General features: G+C 40.6%; 1 protein-coding gene across 1 annotated transcript in view; it reads left to right on the forward strand.

The window, feature by feature from the left end:
* LOC109931667 (protein unc-13 homolog B) overlaps positions 1–26474 on the forward strand; it is a 287923-nt gene that overhangs the window by 233109 nt on the left and 28340 nt on the right. Inside the window, exons 29-30 of the mRNA XM_048595579.1 lie at positions 21995–22051; positions 22956–23036. Of these exons, the coding sequence (XP_048451536.1) occupies positions 21995–22051; positions 22956–23036 (138 nt within the window). The remainder of the gene's footprint in view (positions 1–21994; positions 22052–22955; positions 23037–26474) is intronic.

A 26474-nucleotide genomic window follows, 5' to 3' on the forward strand; every position in this document is an offset into this window, starting at 1 on the left:
CCATTTCTTTTCCAAAATCGTTGGAAGTGCTGTTGCCACCAAATCCATTCTCCCTTTACCGGAATTTCATGTCTGAAACCCTTTACTTAGGTTTCCGCTCTACGTCAGAACCAAGACAGCTCTTATAACAGATTCAGGGAGGCCTAATGGTATAGTCAGTAGACTATTAATCCATAAACTCAGCTAATGTTCTGGAGACCTGGGTTTGAATCCCACCATGGCAGATGGTAGAATTTGAATTAAATTTTAAAAAATCTTGAATCTACTGATGACCATTAAAGCATTGCTGATTGCCTGAAAAATCCATCTGGCTCACCAATGTCCTTCAAGGAAGGAAATCTGTTGTCCTCACCTGGTCTGGCCTATGTGTAACTCCAGACTCTCAGCAATGTGGTTGACTCGCAACTGCTCTCCGAAATAGCCTAGCAAGCCTCTCAGTTCAAGGGCTGCTGGGGATGGGCAATAAGTGCTGGCCAGTTAGCAACTTTCAAACCCCACGAGTAAATATAAAAAATGTAAGAAATATGATAAATGTCACCAATCACATTGTATATCGTTGTGACAAGCATTTCCCTGCTCATCCTCTCGACTTATCTGCAAACTTTGAAACAATTGACAGTGATCCATTTTTGTCCAGTTCTGTGGGATTGCTTACCCCTGTTTCAATTTTTTTCTATTTAATTTTATCCAGATAATTAATTGCAATGGTTCCAGTTCCTGATCCAATAGCATTATCTCTGGAATCCCTCTAAGATCTGTCCTTCGCCCCCCTGTTTCTCAACTATATGCTATCCCTCGGCAGTTATCCTTTCATACGAGTCTGGGCTCTTAGCCAGCCTTGTTTTGCATGCTTGGATGATAGTCCACATTCTGCAAAAGGTTTTACTTTGTTCACGAGTGGGAAGAAGGGAAAACTCTGCTTGACTGACAGCTTTATGATATCATGATAAGCTTTTTTGTTTACTGTGTTCTAAGTGTTGTAAAAGGAGAAGTAGAGTTGATTAAGGACCATTAAGGGGATTTACACCTGGAGGAAGAGAGCACAGCTGAGGTGGTAAATGAATACTTTGCATCTTTCCCGTCTGCCAGATGCAACCAGCCATGGCGACAGGAGGGAACTTAGTGACTAGAAGGGTTCAAAATTGATTGGGCTTACTGTTGGTAGTTAAAGATTCAAGGCATCATGACCAAATGAGATGCATCTAAGGATTTTGAATGAAGTGAGAGGGGAAATTGCAGGAGCACTGTCCACAATCTTTCAGTCTTCCCTAGATTTGTGGAAGCAAGCAGAAGACTGGAAAACTGCAAAAATTACAGCTTAATTCAAGAACAGTTGTAAGAATAAACCAAGAAATTACAAATCACTCAAGCTACGTTGAAGTTTAACTTCCAGAGGCAATTACTTGGGTTAGAATTAGTAATTATTTGGAAAAAGGTCAGTTAATAAGGAAGAGTCATCATGGATTTCTAAAGGAAAATCATATTTAACTAAACTGCTGGAGTTTTTGAAGAGGTAACAGAAAGGCTGCACAAGGGTAATGTGTTGATGTGTGGCGTACATGGACTTTCAGAAGGTGCTTCGCACAATACCACACAACAAGCTTGTGAGGAAAGTTATATGCCATGAAATAAAAGAGTCAGTAGCTGATTGGCTGAGTCATAAGAAACAGAGTGATGATCAATGGATTTTTTTTGGGCTGGAGGAAAGTTTGTTGTGGAATTCTCTTTTCCTGATCTATATTAATGATCTTGGTGAGCAGGGAATAATTTCAATGTTTACAGATGATACAAAACTTAGACGATTATGAACTGTGAGAAGGAGAGCATACAAATTGATAAGAACATAAACAAGTTGGTAAAGTGGGCAGATAGGTGGCACATGAAGTTCAATGCAGAGAAGTTTGATGTGATGCTTTTTGGTCGGAAGAACTTTTGAAAGACAATATAAAATAAGGAGTATAATTCTAAGGGAGGGGTTGCAGGAGCAGAAGGACCTGGATGTATATATGCACAGATTATTGCAAGTGGCAGGACAGGTGGAGAGACCAGTAAGGAAAACATACAATATCCTTTAACAATTGGAGTATAGAGTACAAGAGAAAGGAGGTGATGTTGAACTTGTATAAGACACTTGTTAGACCTCAGCTGGAGTATTGTATACAGTTGTAGGTGCCACAATCTTGGAAAGATGTGAATGCATTGGAAAGAGTACAGAAGCGATTTACAGGAATGGCTCCAGGAATGAGAAACTTTGGATATGAGAATAGATTGAAGAAGTTGGGACTGTTTTCCTTAGAGAGAGAAGGGCTAAGAGGAGATTTGATAGAGGTTTTCAAAATCATAAACAGCTGGATAGAGTAGATAGGGAGAAGCTGATCTGCTTGTAAAAGAAAAAATAAGAATGAGAAGGCACAGATGTAAAATGATGTGCGAATGAAGCAAGGTGATGTGAAACATAAGACTTCTCTGCACATGTTGCCCAAAAATGAGGTGGAGACAAGTTCAATTGACACATTCAAGAGGGCATCAAATGATTATTTGGATTGAAATGGTGGGCAAGGATATGGGAAAAAGCAGGAGATTGGCACTGGGTAATAGAACCAATGCAGACAGATGAACAAATAGCCTCTTTCTGTTCTTTAACAATTCTATGATTCTGTTCCCTCAGCAAGGATACCTTTGATAAGTAAAAGGAATCTTATGAAGATGAACTTGCACTTTATTGGTCTCTGAATAATCTGATAGTAATATTAATTTTCTCTCAGTTTTACCTATTTGTACTTTACACATTGCTTTAAGTCTTTGATTGGACTTTTTGAACAGCTGTTGAGTTTCTCACTGATCAAGTGTATTCCTGTGAGTAGATACAGAGAAGGCATCCTTCAGGGAAAAAAATTTGTAATTCCTGTTTTATCATTCTTCTTTTCTCTGCTCTCCAATTAATGAAGAAATAATCCTCTGTAGCTGTAACATTTTCAGGTTGAATGGATTTGCTAATGAGGTTTATTGAAATATTGCTCCCAGGATGACCATTCAAGTGAAATGGGAGAGAGGAATTCAAGCTTAGAATCTGCATTATCTACTGACATTTTAAAATCTCAACCTGATGATACTTGTGTAACACAATGAAAACTATTTTAAGGTGTGAGACCTCTAATTTTGCAACTGTTATAAATAAAAGTTTAAATTCATGAGTATAGAAATAGTATGCACTATAGAAAATAGTATGCACGGTGCCTGTTTTTTTAGATATATCAATTGAACAATGGGAAAGCCTGCAATAAATCTGCACTGACCTTGCATGCAAAATTAAATTAACATATTTTTGGTGTTCCAGACAGTTACCCAGAATTGGTGTTGGACATTTATATATGTTAATTACAAGCCTAATGCTGTCAAAGGACATTTTACGTTGATGTGCAGGGCAAGATTTAGTCTTCCATTCCTCAAGATTCTTCAACATTCCCATTGATTACCAATCATGAGTTTTTTTTTTAGACAAATTAAAAGATCTTTGGAGCCAAGAGGAGCTGTACAGCAGCGGCAATGTCTAACACCACCACTCTTCACCCCTGCTTTCCTCACTGTTGCTGGCTCCAACCACATCTCAAAATGTCTCTAGAGGTTGCTGATGGTGAGGTAGTCAGACTGTATTTAATGTTTCTTATTGGGCAAGTTTCTGTAGAGACCTAACTGTATCAATGTCTCATCTTTAGTTTGTTGATTAAATCTGAGAAGTCTTGGACCTCTAGGTTTGTGTGCCACGAACTACATAGTATGGGTATGGGCCAGGAAACAACCCCTGTACCCCAGTGAGTTTAACTTAGTGGTCTTAAAAATCAAAGCAATTTGTAACCCTCCCTCCCCCACCCGCCCCCTCTCACTAAAGTGCCTGTTATTTATGTCTTAACATTACAAGAATGTCAAATAGATATCTAGCCACAGTTGAGATATATCTTGGACTTGTCTCACCACAATGTACGCTTGACATTTTGTTTTTAGAAATATTAATGTCATTGCTGCTTTGGAAATCCTCTGACAAGGTCTTCTCCACACCAGGGAGAGACCTATTTTGTTTTCCTTTCCCTATTTGGTGTACCAATTCAGCACAGAGCAGGGATTGAACTTGGGTCATTCCATAGGATAGCATGGTGTGTTTACATTCAAAAATGATTTTAATTGCTATCAATCTTGTCTATAGCATGTAATCAGAAAATACAAGGATCTGGTCTTAAGTTGACTGATGACTTTCTTTAATTGCTCTACATGCTGGTTTTTACAGATGATTGTAAGTATGATATTGCTTATGTGTCTGTCTCTAGGTGTTTTTGTTGCATTCTTTCTGTTTATTTAATAGCACGTATTGTCACTTGAAGTACAGTTAGCTCCATTACTTGCCGGTCATCTAGATTTGCAGTGTTTCTGCTAAATTAAATGTTCTGTCTCCTGATTTATTTCTGCACAAAGTTCCACAGTCTAACAACATGAGACAGTATGCGACTTGAAGGTATATTAGTTGTCTCCCTTGTTTGTTAAAGCTGAGGGATTTTGTTGGTTTGTTGACTGTGTGTAAAGTTGTACAGTCCATTTTTCCTTTAACATCTTCAATGTTTAGTTGTATCCAAAGAGAAAATTGATGCTTGAATATTTAGCATGAGAGATTCTTCTCAATTTTCAGTGCCATATTACGTCACAAAACCTATCTGAAGGACTGTCAACAATGGCTTATAACACAATATTAAAATTCAGTGTTTTTCTAAACTTTTCCATTTTTATCTGCGAAAGAGAAACCAAATGATTTATGTAAATAATGCAGACTTGGGTTTCAGGAATAAATGTTATCCACATTAATAGTCACATCCTATGAATGAAATAATGATAAATTAATTCTTTTCTGCAAAGATTACAGCTTTGCAACTCAAGAAAGAGTTATAAGCTCAGAACAGTCAGTAATTGAAAGGTGAAAGAACCAGTAAGAAGAATATGTCATCTAAGAGGGTGATAGTGAGCTTAAGGTCGGACAGAATGTATACATCTCTTAACCTAACTCAAGCAAGAGGCAAGAAGTTGCTGATCTTACATTCCAAGACCAGACTCCCAAGCTGGTGAGCATCTAGTTGGGGGTCATTACCTTTTGAAAATAGATGAAAAGTCCAAGTCCTTACTAATAGGTTAAAGTCATAACATTCCATATGTTTGATCTATCAAGCATAAACTTTACTGTTCCAAATCAAAAATGTAAAAGATTACAGTATTTATTTTGTACTCTGCATACAAAATCAGCATGATGCAATAGTAGTGGGTAACATATTGGCATTGATAGAAGATTGGCTTGCTAACATGAAACAAAGAATAGGAATAAGTGGATCTTTTTCAGGCTGGCAGGATGTAATATGTTTCAGAGATAGTAGGAACTGCAGATGCTGGAGAATCTGAGATAACAAGGTGTAGAGCTGGATGAACACAGCAGGCCAAGCAGCATCAGAGGAGCAGGAAGGAAGACGTCTAGGCCTTTATCCTCTGAAGATGAGAAGAGTCAGAGGTGATTTAATTGAAACGTATAAGATCCTGAAGGAACTTGACCAGGTGGATGTTGAAAGGATGTTCTCTTGTGGAAGAATCTAGAGCTAGGGATCATAGTTTAAAAATAAGCAGATGCCCATTTAAATTGGACATTAGGAAACAGGTTTTCTCCGAGGGTTGTGTGTCTTGGAATTCCCTTCCTCAAAAGGCAGTGGATGCAGGATCTCTAAATATTTTCAAGGCAGAGATAGATAGATTTTTGATTACCAAGGAGATAGAGATGATTGGAGATATGCAGGAATGTACATTTGAGGTTAAAATCAGATCAGCAGTGATCTTATCAAACGGTGGAGCAAGGTCAAAGGGCCAAGTGGCCTACTCTTGTTCCTTGTTCGTATGTTTATATAAATTAACCAGCAAACTGTGGTGAAGCACATTAAAAGACAGATACAGCCAAGACAAATCCAATGGATTTGTTAACAACCCACTCTTACATCAGTCATTACTGAGAGTTACAGAAGTCCCATTAACGCTCAGATATTCCGCTAGAGTGGAGTGTTATTCTTGTCTCTCAAAGTCTCCACTTCTTAACTCGCTCCATTGTTGCTCCAGTTTTGAATGCCTGAACACCTGCTCACTTCCTGATGATTCAGTAGTGAATTCAGCAGTGAATCCCAGGTTCATCTTCAGCTCCTCCTCAGCTCCAGCAGGGTCTTTCTTAGCCCTGTTCACATACAGCTTGCATGTGGTACTAATTCACTTCTTGGAACATATTCCTCAGTTCCTCTGTAATGGTTACCTCTTGAAAATCTCTGTCCAGTTCCTCAGGGGATTCCTCCTGATTGCTGTTACCTTTGATGGTTTATTAGTTTTTTCTGGTCTTTCAGTTCCTTTTCTCAGAACTCTAAGGGCCTTCTTGTTACCACCAAATCTTAGGATGCCTGGATAACAGCCCAGACTTTCCAATGGCAGATAATCATTTGTGCACTATAAATGGGAGTTACACATTGGGAACCTGTGAAATTCTTGAAATAGGAGGGAATTGTCTGGGAAATTGATGATTCCAGTGGACAATTCCCCTGCATCTGGAACAGTTCCTCCAAAAGTATCTGTTTAAGTTGGAAAATTTCGAGGGTTCCACTGCAAACAAGTAAATTGTTACCTGGGAAAAGTTAGAAATGTAAACACCTAGTCTAACTATTAAACTGGCAACCCCCAACTACACCTCCCTTGGACCCATCATACTCAGCCCCTTCTCCTGGACCAACTGTCCCCCCTACACCGTTGGGCCCTGGGCCTCCCTGCAACCCCCTCCCCCATAGGAGTCACCTGGCACTCTAACCTCACGCTTATACATGCTTACCCTTTCACAGGAGTTATCAAAGTAGTTTTGACTCCTCTGACTACCCTGCACTGCAAAGCACTTGTCAAGTTTAAAGTACAGTCTCCAAACTTCTGAAGGAGCCCTGATCAGAATCTCCTGTCAGAACGACAGAGGTCTTTCTTAATGGTAAAGAAGGAGCAGAGTGGCAATGTGAGTGTGATTGCCACTCCTTGGAAAATTTGACCACCATCTCCAGTGGTTTCCTTGTCCCAGTTACTTTTTCAGAACTTCTGCATCCCTCTTTAACTGCCTGCACCCAGATTTTCAGCTTTCCATTATTCTAGAAATTCTTGGGTCCTCTGGGCTCCCCCTCTTGTAGGGCTCATATGAGTTTCATGACTATCAGGTTTTGTGCCAGATTGATGCCCTTAGCATGACTTGGCCCTTTAAATGTTTTAAAAGGACCACTGTGCAGAGCGCACATAGCCTGTCCTGCTCTGTGCTCATGTCAGAACCCCCCAGACATGCTGGAAAGAGGGTGTCTTAGCCTCCACTTATAAAGGAGGCAGCGCCTCTGGTCAATAAGTTTCAGAACGATGAACAATGCCAAGTGAGTGAGTGCAGGGCTGTTGAGGGTTACTTCAGTTTTGAAGTCACTTAACCTTTTTTGCCCATGTTATATATCTATGAATATTCAAAAGTGTTAAAAGCAAATGAACAAATATTATTTCAGATTAAGTGACTCTTAAGTAAATGACATAAGCTGTATTGATCTACAGTTGAGACAGAATGCTTGCAAATACATCATCTATAAATCTGTTTGCTATAATGGTATTCCAGTAATTTTGTTAATTGCTTAAGAATTATTAATACTTTAAAACTTTATTGCTTATTCCTCTGCATTTATTTAAATATACTATTTTACAATTTGCATATCATAAATATGGTAACAGAAAGCTGACAACAGTCACACATGCTTTCACAATTTTACATTGACGTAAAGATCTCATCAATTTTCCAACAATGTCTAACCGCATTATTAGTCTGGTTTGTGTTGTAAGATTAATTTCTGTCCGTGACACAATGGCTAGCTGTTTATTGTGATAGCTGTCAAGCAACCATACAGAAAGAATGAGGAAGCCTTTAATAAAGCAGATTGTCTACTGTGATCATTACTACAAGATCTGTTTTGTGCTAATTCTGTTTAACTTTTCACAACTGAAGTTGAAGCCTTGTGCCAATAAAAACTTTATGAAAATGCCTTTACTGTGACACAGTTATCGTGCGTGCTTAATGTTCTGCTGGAACATAACTTTTACATTGTGAACTGAACAATGCAAAACAATGCATGATGTTTATGTTGAGTTAGTGCTACCCCTCTGAATATATTTGAATTATTGATATTTTGGGACAAATGTCGTACTGTTGACTCAGCAAATGGACAAATTGTTGTTGTTTGCTAAATAAGTTATACTGGAGTAATTTTAGGCTGCTTATCTGCAGATATATACTTGGAATGACATTTTTTTTACTTTTATGATCACAGCCAAAGCATCCTGAAGAGGTCGGAGGTTATTTTTAAAATTAATTTGTGGCATATAGGCATCATTGGCTAGACGAGTGTTAATTGCGCATCCTTACTTGCCCGACAGAAAGTGTTAGTTAATCTGCCTTCTTGGTGTAGTCCTTAGAACATAGAACATAGAACATTACAGCACAGTACAGGCCCTTCGGCCCTTGATGTTGCGCCGACCTGTGAAACCAATCTGAAGCCCATCTAACCTACACTATTCCATTATCATCCATATGTTTATCCAATGACCATCTAAATGCCCTTAAAGTTGGCGAGTCTACTACTGTTGCAGGCAGGGCATTCCACGCTCTTACTACTCCCTGAGTAAAGAACCTACCTCTGACATCTGTCCTATATCTATCACCCCTCAATTTAAAGCTATGTCCCCTCGTGCTAGCCATCACCATCCGAGGAAAAAGGCTCCCACTGTCCACCCTATCTAATCCTCTGATCATCTTGTATGTCTCTATCAAGTCACCTCTTAACCTTCTTCTCTCTAACGAAAACAGCCTCAAGTCCCTCAGCCTTTCCTCATAAGACCTTCCCTCCATACCAGGCAACATCCTGGTAAATCTCCTCTGCACCCTTTCCAATGCTTCCACATCCTTCCTATAATGCGGTGACCAGAACTGTACGCAATACTCCAAGTGCGGCCGCACCAGAGTTTTGTACAGCTGCAACATGACCTCATGGCTCCGAAACTCAATCCCTCTACCAATAAAACCTAACATACTGTACGCCTTCTTAACAACGCTATCAACCTGGGTGGCAACTTTCAGTGATCTATGCACATGGACACCGAGATCTCTCTGCTCATCCACACTACCAAGAATCTTACCATTAGCCCAGTACTCTGTATTCCTGTTACTCCTTCCAAAGTGAATCACCTCACACTTTTCCGCATTAAACTCCATTTGCCACCTCTCAGCCCAGCTCTGCAGCTTATCTATGTCCCTCTGTAACCTGCAACATCCTTCCACACTATCCACAACTCCACCAACTTTGGTGTCATCCGCAAATTTACTAACCCATCCTTCTACGCCCTCATCCAGGTCATTTATAAAAATGACAAACAGCAGTGGCCCCAAAACAGATCCTTGAGGTACACCACTAGTAACTGAACTCCAGGATGAACATTTCCCATCAACCACCACCCTCTGTCTTCTTACAGCTAGCCAATTTCTGATCCAAACCGCTAAATCACCCTCAATCCCATGCCTCCGTATTTTCTGCAATAGCCTACCATGGGGAACCTTATCAAACGCTTTGCTGAAATCTATATACACCACATCAACGGCTTTACCCTCATCCACCTGTTTGGTCACCTTCTCAAAGAACTCAATAAGGTTTGTGAGGCACGACCTACCCTTCACAAAACCGTGTTGACTATCCCTCATCAAATTATTCCTTTCTAGATGATTATAAATCCTATCTCTTATAATCCTTTCCAACACTTTACCCACAACCGAAGTAAGGCTCACTGGTCTATAATTACCAGGGTTGTCTCTACTCCCCTTCTTGAACAAGGGGACAACATTTGCTATTCTCCAGTGTTCTGGCACTATTCCTGTAGACAATGACGACATAAAGATCAAAGCCAAAGGCTCTGCAATCTCCTCCCTAGCTTCCCAGAGAATCCTAGGATAAATCCCATCCGGCCCGGGGACTTATCTATTTTCACACTTTCCAGAATTGCTAACACCTCCTCCTTATGAACCTCAATCCCGTCTAGTCTAATAGCCTGTATCTCAGTATTCTCCTTGACAACGTTGTCTTTTTCCTGTGTGAATACTGACGAAAAATATTCATTTAGCGCCTCTCCTATCTCTTTGGACTCCACGCACAACTTCCCACTACTGTCCTTGACTGGCCCTAATCTTACTCTGGTCATTCTTTTATTCCTGACATACCTATAGAAAGCTTTTGGGTTTTCCTTTATCCTACCTGTTAAAGACTTCTCATGTCACCTCCTGGCTCTTCTTAGCTCTCTCTTTAGGTCCTTCCTGGCTAACTTGTAACTCTCAAGCGCCCTAACTGAGCCTTCACGCCTCATCTCTACATAAGCCTCCTTCTTCCTCTTGACAAGAGATTCAACTTCTTTAGTAAACCACGGTTCCCTCGCTTGACCACTTCCTCCCTGCCTGACAGGTACATACTTATCAAGGACATGCAGTTGCTGTTCCTTGAACAAGCTCCACATTTCAATTGTGCCCAGCCCCTGCAGTTTCCTTCTCTATCCTGTGCATCCTAAATCTTGCCTAATCGCCTCATAATTGCCTTTCTCCCAGCTATAACTCTTGCCCTGCGGTATATACCTATCCCTTTTCATCGCTAAAGTAAACATAACCGAATTGTGGTCACTATCACCAAAGTGCTCACCTACCTCCAAATCTAACACCTGGCCTGGTTCATTACCCAGTACCAAATCCAATGTGGCCTCGCCTCTTGTTGGCCTATCTACATACTGTGTCAGGAAACCCTCCTGCACACATTGGACAAAAACTGACCCATCTAAAGTACTCGAACTATAGCGTTTCCAGTCAATATTTGGAAAGTTAAAGTCCCCCATAACAACTATTCTGTTACTTTCGCTCCTATCCAGAATCATCTTTGCAATCCTTTCCTCTATATCTCTGGAACTTTTCGGAGGCCTATAGAAAACACCCAACAGGGTGACCTCTCCTTTCCTGTTTCTAACCTCAGCCCATACTACCTCAGTAGACGAGTCCTCATCAAACGTCCTTTCTGCCACCGTAATACTGTTCTTGACTAACAATGCCACACCTCCCCCTCTTTTACCACCTTCCCTGATCTTACAGAAACATCTAAACCCTGGAACCTGCAACAACCATTCCTGTCCCTGCTCTATCCATGTCTCTGAAATGGCCACAACGTTGAAGTCCCAGGTATGCTGCAAGTTCACCCACCTTATTCCGGATGCTGCTGGCGTTGAAGTAGACACGCTTCAAACCACCTTCCTGCCTGCCGGTACACTCCTGCGACCTTAAAACCTTATTCATGACCTCACTACTCTCAACCTCCTGTACACTGGAGCTACAATTCAGGTTCCCATCCCCCTGCTGCATTAGTTTAAACCCTCCCGAGGAGCATTAGCAAATTTCCCCCCCCAGGATATTGGTACCCCTCTGGTTCAGGTGTAGACTATCCCGTTTGTAGAGGTCCCACCTACCCCAGAATGAGCCCCAATTATCCAGGTATCTGAATCCCTCCCTCCTGCACCATCCCTGTAGCCACGTGTTCAACTGCTCTCTCTCCCTATTCCTCGTCTCGCTAGCACGTGGCACGGGTAACAAACCAGAGATAACAACTCTGTTTGTTCTAGCTCCAAGCTTCCACCCTAGCTCCTTGAATTTCTGCCTTACATCCTCATCCCTTTTGGTGCCTATGTGGACCACAACTTGGGGCTGCTCCCCCTCCCCCTTAAGGATCCCAAAAACACGAGCCGAGACATCACGGACCCTGGCACCTGGGAGGCAACACACCAACCGCGAGTCTCTCTCGTTCCCACAGAATCTCCTTTCAGTCTCCCTAACTATGGAGTCCCCAATGACTAATGCTCACCTCCTCTCCCCCCTTCCCTTCTGAGCAACACGGACAGACTCTGTGCCAGAGACCTGTACCCCATGGCTTACCCCTGGTAAGTCATCACCCCCAACAGTAGCCAAAATGGTATACTTGTTATTGAGGGGAACGGCCACTGGGGATCCCTGCACTGTCTGCCTGTTCCCTTTCCGTCCCCTGACTGTAACCCATCTACCTTTATCCTGTACCTGAGGTGTGACCACCTCCCTGTACCTCCTCTCAATTACCCCCTCAGCCTCCCGAATGATCCGAAGTTCATCGAGCTCCAGCTCCAGTTCCCTAACGCAGTTAGGAGCTGGAGTTGGGTGCACTTCCCGCAGATGAAGTCAGTGGGGACACTAGTGGTGACCCTTACCTCCCACATTCTACAGGAGGAGCATGCAACTGCCCTAACATCCATTCCCACTGTTCTGAATTCCCAAACAGAATATTGGAAAAAAAAACTAGTAACCTTACCAAATCGGCGCTCGGAACCTTTTTTTTGGTTAGAGGAGGAGGATGGGTGGGAGACACTATCTAGATAGTGTTTCGGGTAAAGCAACCACCCAAATATATTACCTCACTCACTCACTCCAAAAATGGAGTCACGCGAGGTAAGACTTCTATAATCGAAAAGCTTACCTTCCCAGAGTGCCCTCGTGCTTCTTCCCGGACTCCCGCCGCTGTTGTTTACTACTGTTGTGTAGGATAGTGCTGTTGTGTAGTCCTTGGTGTGTAGGATAGTGCTGTTAAGAAGGGAGTTTCAGGACGTCAACCCAGCAACAGTGAAGGACCACTGACATAGTTCCAGTCGGGAAGATATTTGGTTTGGAGGGGAAGCCTCATATGGCGTTGTTCCCATGCATCTGATGCTCCTGTCCTTCTAGGTCAGTGCATCCCAAAACCTTTTGACTCTGTGACACCATTTTGAGACATGAAAATTGCTGTAGCCTCCAAGGTGGGAACTGAACAGGGGAAGGAAAGAACAAGGGAGGGCCAGTGAAAGTGGGGACCTGCCTGTGAGGGAACACCGTTGTTATAATTCAGTCAGAGCTCCCTGGGGCTATTGATACCTTGGAGCCAGCAATCCCAAAATTTTAAGCTCATGACCCAACCCCCACTTTGGGAAGCCCTGGCACTTTGTTCTTAGCTGTGGCTAGACTGTTAGCATGACCAGACAATTGACTAACTAATAAAAAAAAAACTGTGTTGGGGTAAAGGAGGCACTTTCAGGACAGCAACCTGTCCCTGGTGCCACAGGGTTCAGTGCTGGGCCACAATAATTTACAATGTATATTAGTGCCTTGGATGATGGTAGTGAATGTACTATCACCAAGTTTGTTGATGACATTGCAATAGTTGGGAAGGCAAATGGTGAGGATGACAGAGTCTATACAGGGGTATAGACAAGTTAACTGAATGGACAATAACTTAGCAGATGAAATATAATGTGGCAAAATGTGAGGTTATGGACTTTGGCAGGAAGAATCAAAAAGCTGAATATTTTATAAATGGGGAAGAGTGCAGAAAGCTGCAGCATAGAGAGGCCCTCCCCCATGAATCACAAAATGCTATCATCTGGATTCAGCAGGTAATACGGATGGTAAATAGACTGTTAGCCAGTATGTCAAAGGGAATGAAATATAAAATTGGGCATGTTTTACGAAAGCTAAATAAGGCATGAGTTAGAACACACCTGGAATACTGTGAACAATGTTCTTCCCCTTATCTAAGGAAAGGTATACCAGTATTGGAGGCAGTGCAGAGAATATTGACTTAGCCAGCGACGCACACATCTCATGAATGTATTAACTACAATAATAATCTCAGTAAGTGTTGTATGTTTTACGACAGAGATGAGGTGGAATTTCTTCTTTGAACATAGTGAATCTGTGGTATTTACCACAGGAGGTCGGACCATTAAGTAATATCAAGGCTGTGATAGACAGATTTTCAATCAGAGAGAGAATCAGTTATGGGGAAAAGGTAGGAAAAGAGAGTTGAGGATTATCAAATCGGCCATGATCTCATTGACTGGCGGAGCAGACGCAATAGACCAAATGGCCTACTTACATGGCTATGTCTCGTGTATTTATCGTAGAAGTTTGACCAGCTCACAGCTAGTTGTAGAATCGTATGGCAGAAACCTAGGTAGCCTGCCCATCTGTCCTACAGGTAGTGTATTCGGGTAAGTATTCATATGTACACAGGAAAAGGAGCAGGCCATTCAGCCCGTTAAACATATCTCACCATTCAGTATGATCATGGCTGATCGAATACCAATGCCTTTACTCACCCCATCCCCATGACCCTGGATGCCACAAGTTTTCCTCAGGTTTTTCAAGTCATTTGACTTTAATAGCTGCAAAGAAACCTCGCAGTTCAGCTGCCAGATTCAACAGGAATAGCTTTTTTCAGCATTGATTGGTTACTTTGAGGAAGAGAATTGTTTCAATGGTCACTCAAGCAGACTATCTGCTACAATCTCTTCTGCAATGATGTAGAGTAATAGAGGTTTACAGCACAGAAATGGACCATTCAGCTGAACTCTTTGTGTGAAAAAAGTTGCCCCCCCAGGTCCCTTTTAAATCTTTCCCCTCTCCCCTTAAACCTAGGTCCTCTAGTTTTGGACTCCCCCACTCTGGGGAATAGACCTTGGCTATTCACCCTATCTGTGCCCCTTCTACAATTGCATGGGAAGGTGCCGTGGGGAGATTTTGGGAGTGGAAAAGGAGTGGACCAAGGTGTCCCAGAGGGAACAGTCCCTGTGGAAGGGAAATATGTGTCTACTGGTGGCATCTTGCAGGTGGCAGAAATGCCAGCTAATGATCCTTTGGATGTGGAGGCTGGTGGATGCTGCCATTTCAACACACCACCATGTTCAATGGTCTTCATCTCTGTCTTGGGTTCACTGCAGTGCTCCGGCAAAGATCAGCACAAGCTGGAAGAACAGCTTCTAGCTGGATAGATTAGCAAGCAGTGGCAGATATTTAAGGAGGTAATTTATGACTCTCAGCAAAAATAGACCTAGTGGGGAGGAGAGATTCAAAGAAATGGATAAACCAACCATGGCTAGCCAATTGAATTGAATCATTTATTGTCGCATGTATTCAATGTAAAAATACATTGAAAAGTGTGTACCTTCTCCGTACGTACATGGCACCATTCACATTAACTTAGAATAAGATAAGAAAACACTTAAGAGAATCCAACTTTCCTTTCCACTGCCACAGCCCTGCTCCAGGCTTTCTAGCCCTCTCCATTCCTCCACCAGAGTCCTGCTCCTGACTTTCCAGCCCTTGTCATTCCTCTGCCAGAGTCCCGCTCTGGGCTGCCTCACTTGCCGGATCTTGCCACTGCTGCCTCACCAACCCACCCTTGCGCTGCCTTGCTGGCTTGCTGTTGCTGCAGCTGCCTCACTGGCCCACTCCTGCCAGCCCACTCTTGATCTACGCCATTACTCCAGCCCATGCTCGATCTACCGTCGCTGAAAGAAAAACTTTATAAGGAGGCAAGAGTCAATGATAGCCCTAACACTGGGATAAATTCAGAATCTGGTGCGATGATACTATAGTTTTAAAAGATCTATTGCATCTTGGTTATTTTTATGAAGAAAGGTTGTGACAGCAATGCAAGGCAGTTTGCTCCAAAGCCAATAAAGTAAACAGCTTGTGAGGCATTGGTTTTGTTTTAAAGTTGGAACAACAGAAGCAGCCTGAATATGTAAAGTCAAGCTCCCACAGAATCAGTATTTTTAGTTTTAATTTTTCAGTAGCAGTTGCTGGGGCCTTGAAGCTAGGCTTGGAAGCTGCAGTACATCTCTGCCTTCTACTTTCTCTCTCAGTTTTCTCTTGATGTTTATTTTTCCTCCTGACTGGAGAATTGCAAGTCAGACAATCTATTTCACTGAATTTGCCTTTGCCAAGGGTGTGTTTATGGGATGTTACTATTTTGGGACAGTTACTGTTTAGCAGTTAATTAATCCAATATTCTGTTCAGTTTTCCAACAGAGTTTAGTTACTCCAATTTCTTCTTTCTTTTGTTTTATTTTAACTGTAGTGTATGAATAAAGTGTGTTTTGCTTGATCAATTGAATTGCAATGAAATTCAACACCTGGCACTTGCCTTTAAGAGAAGAAAATGTTAAGGTCTAGGCTATCTTCTTAACATATTTTGAAGGGGTTTGGTCTGGTCCATAACACCAGAAAAGGCAGATGAAAAAGATGATAAAAACAGAGAAAATAAACTGAGGGTAAACTAGCAAAGAACTGACGTAAGAACTTCTTTAAATATACAAAAAGGAAGAGAGAGGTCAAAGTTAACATAGGCCCCTCAGAAAATGAATCTGGGGAGACAGTTATGGGGAACAAGGAAATGGCAGAGGAATTAAATGGATATTTTCCATCAGTCTCTATGGTGGTAGATATTTTGAGCACTCCATTAATAATGAAGAATGTGGAGGAGGAAAATGCGAAGTTGTACATTTTGGAAGGGAGAACAAAAGAATAGAGTAATAATTCAATAGAGAAAAACTGCAAAAGGCTGTAACACAAAGGAACCTGTAGGTACTTGTGCACAAAACACAGAAAGCTAGCACACAGATGCAGCAGGTAATCAGGAAGGCAAATGGAATGGTGGCCATTATTTCAAGAGGTTTGGAGTATAAAAGTAGTCAAGTCTTACTGCACATGTACAAGATGCTGGTGCAACCACATCTGGAGTATTGGGAACAATTTTGGTTCCCTTATTTAAGAAAATACATCATTTTATTGGAGGTGGTTCAGAGAATATTCATTTGTATGATTCTCCAATAAGGAGGAATTGTCTTATGCACAAAGGTTAAACTGGTGGGACTCTCGTCATTGGACTTTAGAAAAGTGAGAGGTGATCTCATTGAAACATATAGGATTCTTAAGGGGCTTGTCAGGGTAAATGCTGAAAGGATATATCCCCTCACAGAGGGGTCTAGGACCAAAGAACATAGTCTCATAATTAAGAGGTGCAAATTTAATACAGAAATGAGGAATTTCTTCTCTTGGAGGGTTGTGAGTTTTTGGAACTCTTTGCTACAGAGAGTTGGGGTGATAGATTTCTTCTGTATATTTAAGGCTGAACTAGATAGATTCTTGATCAGTAGCAGAATCAAGGGTTACGGAGAAAGGGCAGAAAAGTAGACATGAGGAATGTTAGATCAGCTGTGATCCTATCGAATGGCAGAACAGGCTTAAGGGACATAACAGCTTACTCCTGTTCCTATTTCTTGTGCCTTATGGGATCCCTCTAATCTTTGAGATCTCTCCCAACCCCTCCCCACTGTCTCAAAAGTGCAAATTCAATATTGCTATTAAATTTGACAGGACTTTCATCATCCCGGTATTTCCAGGATTCCCAGCTAAAGACATGTGATGTGACCCCCTCCCGCCATGTGGTACATAATGGGTCTAGTGTGTCTAAAATAGTAAACTTGGATTTTGCTTAGCCATTATTTCTGATGTTCAATTAACAAAGAATAAAATTGTGATGACATATACAAACTAAAAGGGGAAATAAATGTACTGACAAAGACTCCAACAGAGTTCCAAGTTGTGATGTACATCCCCCTCTGGTGATTGAAGATAAAATAGCTGCAAGTTTACTGAAGCAAATCTACTAACGTTTTTGGCGGGTTTTTGTCTTAACCTGAAAAACTGTGCATTTTTAGAAGTGGATTCTGGGCTAGAACTTATATATACCAGGAGCATGTTTGATGTGAGTGTTTTAGGAAGTGCTGGGGCCTGAGATTTATGAAGGAAAGGGAGCAGTTTGGAGTGATTAAATGGTTTTTCTTAAGCTGCAAACTCCTGTTTCCTTTCAAAAGCTAAAATTCAGTCTACATCTGTCATGCTGTAATGGCAATGCATACAATAAGTTTTTCCTCACGTTATTGGTTCTTTTGTGATGAATCTTAAATCTGTGTCCTTGGTTCCCAACCCTTTCTCCAATGTGAGCTCTTCCTGTCTCTACTCTTTCCAATTTTGAAAGCTTTAGTCAAATCCACCTCTTTTCTAAGCAGAACTGCCCAGCTTCTCCAATCTATTCTCAAATTGGAAGTCTCTTCACGCCAGAATTATTATCATACATCTTTTCTGCATTCTGTCAAATGCCTCTTCAAGTTCCAATAATCCCCTGATGTTGTGTACCTTCAATTCCATATTGCCTGGTCAGTTCCCTAAATTTTAATTTGTATAACCTGACCGAGGGCACTGCCATATTGTGAGTGGGAATCAGGATGCTAATTCTCTAGTGGTTGGAGTCTTAACTAACACGACGGAAGTATTAAAGGCAACAAGGTCTCATCCAGAGACAAGGCTAGGGAAACCAATTGGGCTAAAGATGACTTAGCTCCCTGGACCTGATGGGATGTATGGTAGGATATTAAAAGAAGTAGCTACAAAGATAGTGGATTGCTGCTAATCTGCCAAGAATCATTAGATTCTAGAAAAGTCCCAGAAGATTGGCAGTTTTCCAATGTAATACCTTTACTTAGAAAGGTAAGGTGACAAAAAAAGGTCATTTATAGACTAATTAGCTTGAGATGTGTCATTTGGAAAATGTCAGTATCTATTTAAAAGGATGTAATAGTAGATTATTTAGAAATATAAAATATGATCAGGCAGAGGCAGCATGACCTCACAAGGGGAAATTCATGTATGACAAATGTATTGGAATTCTTTGAGGAGGTAACAAGCAGGATTGATAAAGGGAATGCCGTGCATGTTACATATTTGGATTTTCAGAAGGCATTTGACAAGGTACTACACTGTAGGCTTCGGAATAAAATAAGAGCACAGAAAGAAGATAGAGAGGATAAGGAGGTCATTTTCAGAATGGCAAACTGTAACTCATGGAGTGCCACAGGGGTCAGTGCTAGGGCCACAATTAATGTCACATATGGCTCTAATTAAACACACATTTTGCCTGCCACACTGCCTGATGATAACATAGTTGACTAGATGCATAGAACAAGAGTGCATTCAAAGAGTCTTATAATTTAAGGAGGTAGAAAACAGTGTTGGCGATTAAAGGTTTATGTTCAGCACATGGCTGTTACTACTGCCAACCTATATTTTTCATAATTATCTTTTCTCAGGCCTGGTGTGTGGCTTGGTGGGCAACTTGCAGCTTGGTGCCCTTGTCCTTTTAGATGGTAGGTGTCATGGATTTAGAAGATATTGTTAAAAGAACGTGGGTGGGTCACTGCAGTGAAGCCTGTAGATGGTGTAAACTACTGCCACTGTATGTTGATCATCAAGAGGTTGAATATCGAAAGTAGTAGATGATGTGCCAATCAAGCAGGATGTTTTGTCTTGAATGATGTTGAGCATCTTGGGGGTATTCCATCACATTTCTGACCTGTGCCTTGTAGGTGAAAAACAGATTTTGGGGAGGTAGGAGGTGAGTTACACAATGCTGTATTTCTAGCCTTTGACCTGTTCTTGTAGATTTTATTTTGCCTTGGCCCTTGGCACATGCTGACAACTGCTGTGAGCCAAGGTGACAGCTTGATAAAGTCAAGGACCAATACAGGATGAGCCACTCCAAAGAGCATAGTGAGCAAGTAGTTGTGCAAGATGTTTCAACATCAGTACCATTGCTAAATTCCCACGAACTACTTCTGGGAGTTTTCATTCACCAGAAACCTAACTGGATGAATCTTGTTGACTCATGTAGCAATTACTTTAAGCCATTGTAAACCCTCCTGTCACCTCCCATGAAAAGTTCTCATGAAACTGATTTGGTGCCTCTTTTCATGCTCCATTCTGAAAGGGATGTGTTACTGGCTATCTTCTTGATTAGTACAATGGCCGACCTAAGGCGGGTGTCAGATTCTAAAAGCCTATAAAAAAAAAAATAGCGCCTGCATCTTGGATCCCCGAGACCGAAACTGGCATGTGTTATTCTGTTTAATTCTTTTCAATTCCTAGCAAATCCGGTCACCTTCTGTGGCTATCCATCGAGGGGTTAAGCAGTTTGTTAAAGCCAAGGAAAAGTAGCAGTACCCAGTGTGTTATCATTCCTGCATATATTGGATCGTTGAACTTTTTAAAAAATTAAATGCAGCTTAGTAGCTAGATTTTTTAGAGGGCAGTTAAAAGTCAACCATGTTGTTGTGGATCTGAAGTCGCATGTTGTTCAGACTGGGTAAGGCAGCACATTCTCTGAATGAGATGCGTTTTTATGAAAATCCAATTGTTCAATTAATTGAATTTAAAATCCCAAGCTATTGTGGTAGAATTCAAATTCATCGCCTCTGGCTCATTATTGCAAGCCTCTGGATTACCTGTCCAGTATTGTAATCAATATACTTGAGTTCCCCTCGTTCTTGGCGCTAGTCTGTAATTTTAGGTGTGAAAGATTGTAATCATTATAACAACCACCGTTGCCCTCATGACAAGCAAACTTTTTCAGAGGTTTCCTCCCATTTTTACCTTGCAATCCATGATGGTAACTTTAGAATTAAATTATCATATGAAATAAAATTTTAAATATTGATAGTCTGTCTTAAACTATTGCACAAAAGCAAATATGACCCACTTTTCCACTGATCTAGATATTTTTAAGTAGTCTGTCCAGATATGTTATGACACACCACTGGAGCCAGGTGCGATTTGGACCCATGTTTCATGGCTCAGAGGTAGAAATATTACCACCACACCACAAGAGCCTTCACTCCCCCTCTGATCTATTTTGTGGTGATTGTTGTGAATCAATTGGTACTTTGCAAGCCAGCCTACACAATGATTTCCATTCAGTTAATGGAATATGTATGTTTATCTGGGGTGACCAATTGGAGTTTTTTTTAACAATTATTTTTAGGTCTGTGGAGAGTTCTGAGGCTATAATAGTTACAGTACATTTAATTACAGTGTATAAATGGATATGAATCATGCAAATGTCTGGTTCAGTCATGGTAGTTTCTTTTAACCCTGGGAACATACTGGACTCTTGATCGATAAATTATCACCTCAAGCATTATGTAGCAGATTAATTCATAAGTAAGATATTCTAATAGGCACTGGAGATTGCTTCATTTGAATAATAATGAATTAATTCATACTATAATTATATTGATATAATTAGATGCCTTCTGATTTAAAATTCTGTACCTTAATTATGGATACAATATTTAGAACTGGATTTTGTGTTAGTTTTGATGGCAAAGCTGTTAGTGTCATTGTTATGTGTGAAACTGACAGTAACTTCTGATGCCTGCAGATGCACAATTAAGTACACATGTCCACAAATTGCTGACAGTAATTCCCTGTTACTTGACAGGTTACGTTGTTGAAGTCTCTGCAGATAACAATCTTAGAAATCACTGAACTTACATAAATGTCACCTTTACAGTGTAATACCACAAAAATAACTCTGAAAATGTTACACCTTGTATAATGAGGTCTAACAGGATTTTAAAGGCATAGTAAGTCACATACTTCTCTAGTCTTGAAATACAAATTTTATGTTTATGGAATGTCAAATTTCAATATTACAATGTATCCACAGGTTTCAATAAGTTTATTTTTAAAAAATTGCTTAATAAAGCTCAACTTCCAACCTTTTTTTTCCCATGTGGTATATCCCAATTTTTATTTTGTTCTCCACAAAATGTATAAAATATGAATGGTCCCCACTGGATTCAGTTTCCTGGTTTGCTGTCTGTGGCTTCTTCAATGTGCTTAATCTACTTGGAAACATCACTGAATATCTGAGCATATTCTTGACCAATATAAAGCTTGGCAAAGGGAAAAATGTTGCTCGTTCTTTGTGAGAAACATTCTTTAAGATCAGTGGCGAGTGCTGGTGTTCTGCTGTTGACCAGGAAATCTAAACCATAATATAAATGTGTGTATATATAGCACATTTACAGCCCATTTATTAAAATTGCTTTTTAAAGATTTTGTGAAAATCCAATTTTTGATTGTTTTTCTTCCTTCTAATACATGCAATCACAGGGAACTCAGCTGATTTTCACTGCTGCTAAAGAACTGGGGCAGTTATCAAAACTGAAGGTATCAGTGTATTTTATTGCATGAGCAGTAAATCTGTGTGCTGTATAGAGAAATGCTTGTGCTGTGTTTAAAGGAAAGAAAGCTTGGTGTCTTTTAAAATATAGTTCTTGTTTGTAACAAATTCAAAGATATAAATTATTATGGTGCTCTCATGAAATGCAAGAATGCTATTTGGAATCAGTTTTTAATTTTTAGTAAGTGCTTTCGCAGTATGTATTGAATGATATTGCGGATTAATCGTAGCAACGGAAAGATGAGAAATCAAAACCTTTGTTTTCGGTCACTACCAGTGGCTGCAAGTAAACTTGAACTCAGGATGTCCCAGTGAAATAAAAATGTGCATTTTCAGGTACATTCTGTACTTACCACAACACATACTCAATTCCTCTGGAATGAAGCCAAGAAAAAATTATGTTTCACAGAACTGTGGGATGGAAACAAACTAGAATGGGTTAATACCCATCCACAAAGATTCACTAATACCTTGTGGTTAAGCTCTTATAATTACTTTATAAGCCTGTTCCAAAACAAATATGAGCAGTCATGCAATTCTCTGACACGCCTCTATTATAGATTTCATCACGTATAGTTTTGTTCTTTCTTGAAGCAAGAAATGCTTATTTTGTTCTTTGACTATGATTAACAACAAAGAAGGTCTTGCTGTTGCAAATGTTTGAATTTTATGATCAGCTCTCAAGTCATTAGGAGGTTCTCCACATAAAACTTTGAGGATTTCATTGGACTTCTAATAAATCATTTACTAATAGACACCAAATAAGTTCATTTTAATATTTTATTCCCTTCGTGAGGACAAAAAAAAGCTTGTCACTTCATATATATGTACAAGTGAGCAATATTCTTGTTTCTATGAAATATCTAATAGTGCAAGATTTGAATTTTCCAGGATCACATGGTTCGGGAAGAAGCCAAAAGCCTTACACCAAAACAATGTGCTATTATGGATTTGGCACTCGACACAATTAAGGTAAGTGAGAGGAATACAGTTTTAATTCTAAATTATTCCATCTAACTGAGATTAGAAAAATTGTGAATCATTCTGATCTTATGTCAAATTAAACCTGAAGGCAAATATTGGAACTCCAGGAAATTTGAATATGTAACGTCATTCTTTTCCCACAAAGCTAACTTGTTTCACAAAAATAAAGAACTGTGGATGCTAGATATCTGAAAAGAAACAGAAATTGCTGAAGAAACTCAGTAAGTCTGAAAGCATCTGTGGGGGGAAAGCAGAGTTAACGTTTTGAGTCTGGTGACTCTTCATCAGAGCAACTTTTTTCACATGCCTGTGGGTATTCCTCTGATTGTATGTAAGTGTCAGTCACCAGTTTTTTAAAGCTGTTTGTATTTCAACACATGGCCAGCTTGTTATATTTCACAGGAAAATCATCATACTAGCAATGATTGAGAATGTTAAGGAGTCAGATCAAAACGCACAATTAAAATTTGTCAGAAGCAATCAGATTGATGTTGATCATCACTGATCTGGTTGGTTGGAAGTTGGGAGTGGACCTTGTCAAAAAATCAACCAAATGTTACTTTCTTTCAACACTGGTTCCCTACAATTTTTTAAAAATGAATTGATGGTTTCTGAGCATCACAATTCATTGAACATTTGTCTTCAATACATATAAAACAAATCTGGCAGCGTCTGTGCAGAGAGAAACAGTTAACGCTTCGATTCTAATGATCACCAGATGCTGCCTGCAATGGAGCAGTTTAGATATGAAGAAAGGCTGGTTAAGCACAGGTTGCCATCTTTACAGCAAAGAAGGCTGAGGGGGAACCTGATTGAGGTATATAAGATTATGAGGGGCATGGACAAGGTGAATTGAAAGCAGCTGTTCCCTTAGTTGAAGGGTCATTAACAACGGGGCACTGTTTAAAGCTGCAAGAGCACTTGAAGTGTCATAACATTCAAAATTATAGACCAACAGCAGGAGAGTGGGGCTAATGTACATTTAAAGTAGTTTTTTTTATTGGTGCAGTCTCAATAAACCGAAGGGCCCCTTCTGTACAGTGTGATTGTATAATTCTCTAAGTGTTGCTTAGAATTTAACTCTGTCAACTTAGTTCCTCTCTCCTCAGATGCTGCCAGACATGCTGAGTTTCTCCAGCATTTTCTGTGTATGTTTCTGATTTCCACAGTATTTTGCTTTAATTTTCTTCAGGACTGGCTCAAGCTGGTACTTTGAGATTAATTGGTTGTTCCCTGAATGAGTTTTTTCACCGTTTTTTATGAGTATGCCAGTTGTTACATCACAGAATTGGCAGTTACATTTTTCTACACTGTGACACAGCTTTTTGCCTTTCTGAACGAGTTGTAGAGCGAAGTAATGCTCTATAAACTTGAATGCTATGTTCAATTTTGTTTACTTTGTGAATGTTACTTTATTTCGAATAGGTTTCAAATTTCTAGATGGGGCAGTTGTCAGTGCTACCGAAGAGTAAAAATAAACTGTGAAAAGACATTTTATTTATGTCTTCATTTTTAATCATTTTTGTGCCTTTATTTATTTTAATCAATACATGAAACTTTGCTTGACAGGGAAGAAAAGAAATTATCTAGTTTGGAAATTGCTCTTGATGATAGTAGTAAATGGCTATTTAATGTATTTTAGTGACAGTCCTCTGACAGCTGTTTTAGCAGAGGTGTTTATTCTCTTTTTTACATGCTTACTAGTTCAGTAAAATAACAGTGGGTTGTCATGTGAATGCACTTGTCTGGTGTTATTGCCTCAGTAATTTCTACCCTCATTTATTTTGAAATTTTAATACAGTACATCATTGACCACCAAGCCTATACTGATTCCTAATCTTTATTTAGACCCGCTACTTATTGCCCATGTGCGGTTTCCATCACCCTGTTTGCCTCCTGTTCATGTGTCTATCAAGATACTTCTTAAATGTTGCTAATGTGCCTGCTTCCACCACCTGCACTGGCAGTGCATTCCAGGCAGCCGCCACCCTCTGTGTGAAAAGTTTTTCCTGTACTTCTCCCACAAACTTACCCCTTCTCACCTTGAACCTGTGCCCTCTTGTAGTTGACCTTTACAACCTGGGAAAAAGCCTGTTACTACCCATCCTATGTATGCCTCTCATAATTTTGTAAACCTCTATCAGGTCGCCCCTCAGCCTCCATCTTTCCAGCAAAAACAATCTGAGTTTATCCAACCTGATATTGATTGATTTTATTGTCACGTGTACCAAAATATGGTGAAAAGCTTTGTTTATGAGCGGTACAGGCAGATCACAGCAAGCAAAGAATGTACCGATCAAAAAGACTGAGAGGCATACAAGTTACATTGCAGGTTACATTATTTGAGGCTACAGTCCATTCAACAGTCTGATAATGGCCGGAGGGTCAGGCTTCTGTAACTTCTGTCTGACAGAAGAGGTTGGAGGAGGTCATTACCAGGGTGCGATGGGTCTTTGATGATGTTGGCTGCCTTTTCACAGCAGCGAGCCATGTAAGTGGTGTCCGTGGATGGAAGGTTGGCTTCTGTGATGGTCTGGGCTGTGCACACCAATTTCTGTAGTTTCTTACGGTCCTGGGCAGAGCAGTTGCCATACCAAACCATTATGCACTTGGACAGTATGCTTTCAATGAAGCATCTGTAGAAGTTGGTGAGGGTCTTTATGGACATGGCAAATTCCCTGAGCCACCTGAGGAAGAAGAGGTATTGTGCCTTCTTGACTGTCGCATTTACATGGGAAATCCAGGACAGGTCGTCGGTTATCATCACTCCGAGGAACTTGATGCTCTTCACTCTCTCAACCTCAATTCCGTTGATGTAGTTGGGAGCATGTTCTCCTCCTTTATTTCTGAAGTCGATGATCAGTTCTTTAGTTTTGCTGGTGTTGAGAGACAGATTATTTTCATTGTACCACGTCACCAAGCCCTCTATCTCCCTTCTGTATTTTGACTCGTTGTTAGATATCCGTCCCACTACGGTGGTGTCGTCAGCAAACTTGTAGATAGCGTTCATTCGGAATTTGGCAACACAGTCGTAGGTGTACAGGGAGTACAGTAGGGAGCTGAGGATGCATCCTTGGTGGGCTGCAGTGTTAAGTGTTATTGTGGAGGAGGCAACATGGTTTTGTGAAGGGGAGGTCGTGTCTGACTAACTTGGTTGAGTTTTTTGAGGAAGTGACGAAGATGATCGATGAGGGTAGGGCAATGGATGTTGTCTACATGGACTTCAGTAAGGCCTTTGACAAGGTCCCTCGTGGCAGGCTGATACAGAAGATAAAGTCGCACGGGGTCAGAGGTGAGCTTGCAAGATGGATAAAAAACTGGCTCAGTCATAGAAGACAGAGGGTAGCTGTAGAAGGGTGCATTTCTGAATGGAGGGCTGTGACTAGTGGCGTTCCTCAAGGATCAGTGTTGGGACCTTTGCTATTT

Source organism: Rhincodon typus, chromosome 1 (genome assembly GCF_021869965.1).
Source record: "Rhincodon typus isolate 14 chromosome 1, sRhiTyp1.1, whole genome shotgun sequence".
NCBI lineage: Eukaryota > Metazoa > Chordata > Chondrichthyes > Orectolobiformes > Rhincodontidae > Rhincodon > Rhincodon typus.